Source organism: Mesoplodon densirostris, chromosome 3, assembly GCF_025265405.1.
Source record: "Mesoplodon densirostris isolate mMesDen1 chromosome 3, mMesDen1 primary haplotype, whole genome shotgun sequence".
NCBI lineage: Eukaryota > Metazoa > Chordata > Mammalia > Artiodactyla > Ziphiidae > Mesoplodon > Mesoplodon densirostris.
The window spans coordinates 128,698,838-128,707,929 of record NC_082663.1 but is presented as its reverse complement, the minus strand read 5'-3'; the positions used below and the strand labels follow the sequence as shown (position 1 = coordinate 128,707,929).

The 9,092-nt window shown below is 45.5% G+C and overlaps 1 protein-coding gene across 1 annotated transcript in view; it reads right to left on the bottom strand.

The window, feature by feature from the left end:
- Positions 1 to 8,493: 8,493 nt before the first annotated feature.
- The window catches only part of ARHGEF37 (Rho guanine nucleotide exchange factor 37), an 81,393-nt gene continuing 80,794 nt past the window's right edge, over positions 8,494 to 9,092 (bottom strand). The window contains exon 13 of the mRNA XM_060093618.1: positions 8,494 to 8,648. Within this exon, the coding sequence (XP_059949601.1) occupies positions 8,517 to 8,648 (132 nt within the window). The 3' untranslated portion in view covers positions 8,494 to 8,516. The remainder of the gene's footprint in view (positions 8,649 to 9,092) is intronic.

Here is a 9,092-nt window from a genome sequence, read left to right as displayed (position 1 = left end):
TCCACTCATGTCATCTTTCATAGAGGAATGAGGACAAGAGGTGACCTCATTTTGTCCATGTGTGAGACACCCCTGAGGCCAGAGGTCCCTGGAGCCAAGTACTCAGTCCCGTGAGCATCCATCCAGTTCTGCTGCAGCCACCACAGGCTTGGTCCTTGGACAGAGGATTCCAGCAGCATTGGACAGCAGGTGGGAGGAGTCTCTCCCCACAGAGAGCTACGACACTACAGATGGTGCTTGCTGAAAAAGCAGTTCTGGGGAGAATTAGGCACAGCTGGTTTGTACAAGCCCCCAGCCAGATCCCCCTAGTGTCCTTCAAGAGAATCTGTAAAGGACAAAAAATAGGGGACCTTATTGGGGGAGGGGAGTAGGGAGATGCTAAAATGCCTCTAGCTCTTCAGAAGGCTAGGACTCCTCAGCCATGGTACCTGAAGCCCATGGGGGCTGGCAGTCTTGGGCTGGGAGGGCATTAGGGATGGTGTTCTTGCTCAGGCACTCTTGCCTTTCTCCCTCCCTTCTTCTTAGCCCATCCTCCACCCTCACCCCAGCACCCTCTGAACTATGCAGCCCTGTGAATGAACCCCTTCACGCCTGACATGAGTCTCTTGGGCCCTTGTATTCATTCAGTCACTAGATTAGCGTCTGCTGTGGGGCACGTCCTGTGTCAGGAACTGCAATGGGTCCCTCGGCATAGCCCACAACCTCTCGGAACACACAGCTCTAGAAAGTGTGCATTCTTTACTTTTAATTGCACAAGTTATGCATGCAGTGATTCTCCTTGTAAAATATTCCAACAATATCTTTACTACTAAGGCCACTTGACTCCACTCTCCCCAGCCAGTCAGTCCCTCCAAGAAACCTCAGTTATACATTTGATGTTTATCTGTTGAAACAATTTTCTACATATGTACATCCTAACATGTTCATTTGCAGAAGCATATAGCTTTTGTTTTGGTGACAGTTAAAAAATAGGTCCAAAAGTGTACACCATGAAAAGTCTCCCTCCAACCCCATCCCCCAGCTGGGGATGTGAAATCCCCTCTTGGAGCAGCCAGTCAGGGTCATCAGTTTCCAGTGCATCTTTCCAGATAAGCTAGGCCAGAAGTCAGCAAACCTTGTCTGGAAAGGGCCAGATGATAAATATTTTAAGCTTTGTGAGCTTACTGGTCTCTGTCACAACTACTCAAATCTGCCATTGTATTGAGGAAGCAACCATAGACAATACACTAATTAATGAGCATGGCTCATTAATAAAACTTTGTTTATGGACATTGAAATTTGAATTTCATATCATTTATATATATGATGAGATAATATTCTTCTTTTGATTGTTTTTCAACTACTGAAAAATCTAAACATCATTCTTAGATAGTTGGCTGTACCAAGGCAGGCAGCAGGCTGGATTTGGCCTGTGGACTATAGTTTGCTGATCCTGGTCTATGCATAAAAAAGCAAGTATCCGTGAATATTCTTTCCCCTCTTTTTTACATAAGGGGATCATGCTATACATATTGTTCTGAACATTGATTTTCTCACTTTGTGATATATCTTAAAGATCGTGCCACATCAGTTCATATAGAACTTCTTTTTTTTTTTTTTGTGGTATGCGGGCCTCTCATTGTTGTGGCCTCTCCCGTTGCGGAGCACAGGCTCTGGACGTGCAGGCTCAGCGGCCATGGCTCACGGGCCCAGCTGCTCCACGGCATGTGGGATCCTCCCGGACCGGGACACGAACCCATGTCCCCTGCATCGGCAAGCGGACTCTCAACCACTGCGCCACCAGGGAAGCCCAGAACTTCTTCATTTTTGCCATTGGCATACATAGTATTACATTTTATTCCATGATAACACATGTACCATAATTTACCATAACTTCCTTAGCCCACCACTTATTGATGTGTTTTTAGGTTATTTTCTTTTGCTATTATAAACCAAGTTTCACTGAAAAATCTTGTATTTATTTGTATGTGTGTGCATTTTTAGCTTTATTGAGATATAATCCATATACCTTACAACTCATCCACCTTAAGTGTACAATTAATTGGCTTTTAGTATATTTACAGAGCTGTTCACGCAGCAGTACATTCAATTTTAGAACATTGCCATTACCCCCAAATAAACCCCTTACTCTTTAGCTGTCATCCCCTCGAAGTCCTAGGCAACCACTTAACTACTTTCTGTCTCTCTGGATTTACCTATTTTGGATATTTATGTGGAATCATAAAATATTGATCTTTTGCGACTTAGCATAAGGTTTTCAAGGTTAATCCATGTTTTAGCATGTTATTAGTACCTCATACAATATTCTACAATATTCTATTGTATGGCTATACCACATTTCATTTATCTATTCATCAGCTTATGGACATTTCAATTGTTTCCACTTTGGGGCTATTATGAATAATGCTGCTATGAACATTTGTGTATACGTTTTTGTGTGAATATATCTTTCCATTTCTCCTGGTTATATATCTAGGAGTGGAATTGCTGGGTCAGATGGTAACTTTATGTTTAACCATTTGAGGAAATGTCAGAATGTTTTTCCAATGTTTTTCCAAACATGTTTTCCAAGGTAGCTGCACCATTTTATACTCCCACCAGCAATGTATGAGGACTCCAATTTCTCCACAGCCTTGCCAATCTTTGCCATTGTCTGTCTTAACTTATTTCTATATCTCAGGCTTTTTTCATATATATATATATATCTTCTTTGTGATTGTTAAATACTAGGTGGTATGCCAGAGCAAAACTGGAGCCCAGTTCAGCCATTCCCTCTTGATGGCTATCTAGACTGTTTCCAGCTTTTTATCGGTACAAACAGCACAGCAATGCACATTCTTGTTTTACTTCCTTGTGCATAGAGTAAGCATTTCTTGAGGACAGTCTTTGAAGTGGAATTGCTGGATGAAGGGGTATGCACATTTACATTTTTTGAAATATTACAAACTACCCTCTGGAAAAACGCTACCAATTAACATTCCACCAACAGTGTATGAGTGCTCATTTCACTACATCCATGCCAGCCCTGGATATTACCCCCTTCACTGATGCCAACAAGCATCTTGTTTTCATTTGCATTTCCCTCATTAACGTGAGGTTGAAATCAGAGCCATATCCCAACTTGTGGCTCTCCTCCTCTTTGGCATCAGGGTGCTGCTCCTTCATCTGTGTGTCTTTCATACTGCCCAGCCCAGAGCTGAGTGCAGCAGCTACGGATAAATGTTGGAGTCAGGCACTGTGATTTTTGCAGTCCTATGTGACAAAAATATGTTCTGAGACCCTACAAAATTCTACAGTGTCTTAGATCTCCAAGATTTAATTGCAGATGTTAGAGCTCCTATCTGAGCTGTGCTGACTTCTAAGCCTTAGAGAAATCAGAAATCCTTGACTCCTGGTCTAGGGAGCAATTTTTTAGTAAACAGCAAAACAACTTGAATACCTGGCAGGCTGGAACACGGGAGTCTTTCAAAACAGGTCCTAGGATCCTGGGAAGCAGGAAATCTCTTCTGTTGGAAACTTCCTGATACCATCATCCAAACAGAATGGAAAAAAACCTTAGGGGTCATTTAAAGCTATCCTATTGCGCAAATCAGGAGACGGAGGCCCCAGCTAGAGAAGTGACTTGCTCTACGTCACATAACTAGTCAAGAACAGAGCTGTGAGCGCAGCCCAGGTTCTGATTCCAGGTCAGTGCTCTTTCCTCAGAACATGTGGAGTCAGAGGTTCACCTACAGACTCCTCCCCACACTCCTCTGCTCCTAACCGGAGAACTTGACCTTTCTCAGAAGCAGCATAGAATGGGGATTAAGGGCCCTGGTTTTTGAACCAGACAGCTCTAAATTCAAAACCCAGTGCAGCCACCAGGGTCTAGTAACTTTACTCTTTGACCCTTGGTGTCTTCTTCCTTGACGGTTAATATCACCTACATCACAAGATTATAGCTGTAGTTAGTATTATTTACCTCACAGGATTATGTCAGATTTAAATGAGCGAAATTCAGTAAGCACTCATTGAACTGCCTTTTATTTTTCCCCTCTAATCTCCTCCTCTCTTGAGTGATTTGTCTGTGAGGGTGTAAAGATTAATTTATCAGAGTGTAGGGAATTCCTGGTTCGGACTCTATGCAGTTGGGAGGATCATGCATCCCCCGCTTTGTGACTTCACTTGGCTAGGTTTGAGTTGCCACTTCCTAAGTCACTCCTTTATTAAACCACCATTCACAGCAGAGGAACTGTCTGCATCCTCGTTTATTTGCATTGCATAAATTAGAAAGAGCTGAGAAAAGAGTTCCTTTGACCTCAGTCAACCTTGGCTGCCATTAGAATCATAGGGGGAACATTTCAAAAGCACAAAGACTGCACCCCATCCCTTCCCTTATCCCTTATCCTGATCAGATTGGTTGGGAGTGGGGTCCAGGTGGCTTAAAAGCTCTCCCGGTGATTCTAATTGAAGTCAGGCTGGCGATCCTCTGGTCCACATGAGTAGAGTTTAACACGCATCTGAATCACCTATAGAGCTGGGCCCCTTCCATTCAGTAGGTCTGGAGCGGGGCCTATGAATTTGCATTTCTTACACGTTTCCACGTGATGTGGATGCTGTCGATTTGGGGAACATTCTTTGATAAACGCTGATCTAGATGAACCTGAGAGGACCTTTGGGTTTTTTCCTTCCCAGCATCATTTCCCCCTCTGGTAACAGCTCATGACTTGCCTTTAGTGAACTACCCCTCCGCATATCTTAGGCCACAGGTGTAAGCAATACTCACCCTCCTCCCAACTTCAGGAGCAAGAACATGACAAAGTCTGGCCAATCAACATAATCTACACCCTGGCTCCAGGGAGTGATTTGTTCAGCAATGGGCATGTCACTTAACAGTCCAGTGAGAGTCAGCCCTGGGATGTTTGCTGGAACCCTTGGGAAGAAGTGCTAAGCTGGTAAGTTGTAAACCTGGGGCTGCTGGGGAAGAACCTGCCTGAGGATGAAGCAGGCAAAGGAGAGCAGAAGAAGAGACTAAGAGAGACCAAGTCCCGATGACACCTTCTTATCCCCTGGATCCAGCCAAGCCTGAATTTAGACCTAAATATTTCAGTTATATAAGTCAATAAATTCCCTTTTGGTACATCACAGGGAATATAACCAATATTTTGTAATAACATTAAATGGAGTATAATATATAAAAATATTGAATCACTATGTTGTACACCTGAAACTAATATAACATTGTAAATCAACTATATTTCAATAAATAAATAAATTCTCTATTTTGCTTAAGCCAGTTTGGAGTGGGTTTTGTCATGTGCAATTCAAAAAGTGCTGGGAATTCCCTGGCGGTTCAATGATTAGGACTCCGACCTTTCATTGTCAAGGGCCCAGGTTCGATCCCTGGTTGGGGAACTAAGATCCCACCATAAGCCACGGTGCGGCCAAAAAAAAAAAAAAAAAAAAGTGCTGAGTACATGGGACATCTACAATGCCTTTCCACCCAAAGGGTGGGATTCCAGGTTCTTTCCTGGATGCTACTCCCATCAGGCAATGATCTTCACAAAGGCCCCAGAATGGAGCAGAAGAACTCCTAGAGGTCATTTAGTGCCATTCTCCTCCTTGTTTATGTGGGGAGACCGGGGGGACAAGGAAGGGTGAGGACACGTCCTGAGTCATGCATACAACAAAGCCAAAGGATATCAGCCCTTAGCTCTGTCAGTAAATACACCCAAACCAGTGGGTGATAACAGCCAGCAGTGCAGTGCCAAAACACTGACAAGTTTCCTTCTCAAGGACACCCATACAGGGACAGGGGCTCCCTCCTTCAGCATGAAAAAGAGCATTACTGTGTCTTAGTTTCTCTAATTGCAATTGAACAAACACACAGATAAATGCTGTTGTTCTCTTTTTTTTTTTTTTTGGCTGTGTTGGGTCTTCATTTCTGCATATGGGCTTTCTCTAGTTGCGGCGAGCGGGGGCTACTCTTCGTTGCAATGCACGGGCTTCTCATTGCGGTGGCTTCTGTTGTTGCGGAGCACGGGCTCTAGGCGTGCGGGGTTCAGTAGTTGTGGCACACAGGCTCAGTAGTTGTGGCTCACGGGCTCTAGAGCGCAGGCTCAGTAGTTGTGGCACATGGGCTTAGTTGCTCCACAGCATGTGGGATCTTCCCAGACCAGGGCTCCAACCCGTGTCCCCTCCATTGGCAGGTGGATTCTTAACCACTGCACCACCAGGGAAGTCCCAGTGCTGTTGTTCTTTTTTTTTTTTTTTTGCGGTACGTGGGCCTCTCACTGCTGTGGGCTCTCCCGTTGCGGAGCACAGGCTCCGGACGCGCAGGCTCAGTGGCCATGGCTCACGGACCCAGCCACTCCGCGGCATGTGGGATCTTCCCGGACCGGGGCATGAACCCATGTCCCCTGCATCGGCAGGCGGACTCTCAACCACTGCGCCACCAGGGAAGCCCGCTGTTGTTCTTAATCAACGAAATGGAGTATGGAAATGGGAAAAAAGTTTTTTCAGGGGATAAATATGAGGAAAAAGAGGAAAATGAAGCCCCTGGTAATCTCACTACCTGTGCTAACATTGACAACATTTAGGGAGCATATTCCTTTGTGTTTGTTTGCTTTATCTATGAAGATTTACATCAGGTAAGGTGGAGATGTGCTCTGGGGGACCCAAACTATCCTTCTCAGGAACGAATTGGGGTGAACCTTGGAAGTGAAAGAGGAAAAGATTTCTTCCATTCTTGGGGGTTGTATCAGACAGGGTTCTTCGTGGGAGCACCAGAAATTAGAGAGCAGGGGATTTTTTTGGAAGGCCAATGGAAACTTACACAATTGATGAAAGGCTAGAAGAGCAGGCTTGTGTCAACAGGACTTAAGGAAACTGAGGGTCAAGAAACATAAGTAGGAAAATCAGTCATTTCCTTTAATAGGGACATAGGTAAGGATGCTATCAATGACCCACAACTGCTATTGCCACAAAGAGAACGGCCAGAAAACACTTCCTTGTTCTTGACAGAGATAAAGTCCTGGGAAAAGAGCATTTTAGAGCACGTGTTCCCCACTGATTCACCCAGGTGAGTCGAGGAGAGATCTGACCTCTTTGACTTCAACTGGAGGAGGCCAGCAGGGGAAGGAAGGAACCAAGAAGTACCCCTTCCCCAAGACAGTCAGGGAGGGGCAATTTCCCTTAATGAAACTGGGGTGCTTTGGGAAGGAGGATGGGTGGTGTAGAGCCCCAAACTAAGAGCTACCCACTAGTGAGCCTAGAGAGGGCAAGAGCATGAGGGCTGCCGCCTCTAGGGCCAGTTTATCACTGAGCCTGCAAACCAGTCCCAACCTACTACCCTAGCACACTGTTGGTGTACTTCTGAACGAAAGCAACCATGTTTGAGCATATATGGAAATACAGAGCTGTAACACTGGGTGTCCAGGCTATGTGTCATGGAATATGTGCAAAAAAAGTCTTTTCCCTTTCCCACATCCCCCTGGGAAGCACCTGCAGGACCAGCCAGATGGAACGTGCCTTGATCAATGAAGTGGTTTCTTTAGAGGGTAGGGGCTGTACCTGGGGCTGGGTGTTGTCGACCACGTGTCTCCAGGCGGTGGAGGAACACGGCCTTTAGGCAACCAAGTTGCCTCTTTTCAACAGTGCCCTCCTATGGCCGTCTCAGCAACTGCAGGATATCTAGTGGTCAGGCTTCTCTGTTCTCCTTCAGCAGATGGCAACTAAACTGCCCCTTAGGACTAAGTAACTGCTCTGAGAGTTATCCTGGAAGGGAGGGCCACAGGTTGGGAGGAGAGTCATTCTCAGAAGAGGTGGGATGGGAACTCAAGTCATTCAATTTTAGTAGTAAAAATCACGTGACATGGTGCTTCCCTGGTGGCGCAGTGGTTAAGAATCCACCTGCCAATGAAGGGGACACGGGTTCAAGCCCTGGTCCAGGAAGATCCCACATGCTGCGGAGCAACTAAGCCCGTGCGCCACAACTACTGAGCCTGTGTGCCACAACTACTGAAGCCTGCGTGCCTACAGCCCGTGCTCCGCAACAAGAGAAGCCCACGCACCTCAACGAAGAGTAGCCCCCGCTCAACGAAACTAAAGAAAGCCCGTGTGCAGCAACGAAGATCTAATGCAGCCAAAAATAAATTTTTTTTTTAAAAGTATTAAAAAAAAAATCACGTGACATAGCATCCTTCTACGTAAACACTATTCACCAAGATCCTTTGGGTACTGATCTCCTTCTGGCTAAAATCCATCCAGCTGTCCTTGAATCTGTCTCACAGTTTTCCATCATATATAACCATGAGGATAGCATGCCTCTGCTTGTCCACTGCCTTGCTCAAGTTCAGACATATTATGTCTCTATCATTTCCTTGTCAAAGAGGGAATTGAGGGGCTCACTTATTGAAGGGAAGCGAAGGAACTAAATCCCTGACCTTCAGTGTCCCCTTTATTTCTGGGGGTGGTTTGTAAGAAACTCACAATGCACTGGAAGTTCGGAGTCTTGATCCTTGCTTCCAGCTTGGCCGTTAACTTGCTGTGTGATCTTGAGCAAGTTGCTGGAGCTCTCTGAGCCCCACAACCCTCCTCAGGCAAATAACCTCCACAATGCACACCTCAGGGCTGCTCATTGGTTCGAATGAAGTTAATGTTGCAGAAACCTAGAAAAGACAAAATAAGTAATTATTAACAACAAGTAATGTGGGGAGATTTTCTGCTGCAGTATTGGCTTTTCTGCATCCGCAGAGCTGAGGAACTAGGAAATAGGGTTCTGGTTCCAAAAAACAGCTGTTAAGGGATCTTTCTGTGTGTGTCTGCATCTCTCTCTGACTCATGTTTCTCTCTGCGTGTCCCTCTGGGTCTCTATCTCTCTCCTTCCCCCACTCTTCCCTTACCTTTTCCCAGTCTTAGGCCAGAGCTGATGTTTCTTCACAAGTGACAATTCAGGGCCCTTTTAAACCAGGTCTGCCCTCCCCTAATGGTTGTGCTAGGCAAGATGAAGCCAAGTCAAGACAGCTTCTGGGTTTCTCTGGCTCCAGGCTTGGAAGGTAGAGCATTTCAATTTCTTGCAAGTCCCAGTTAAACAGGACCTTAGTAGCAGATCA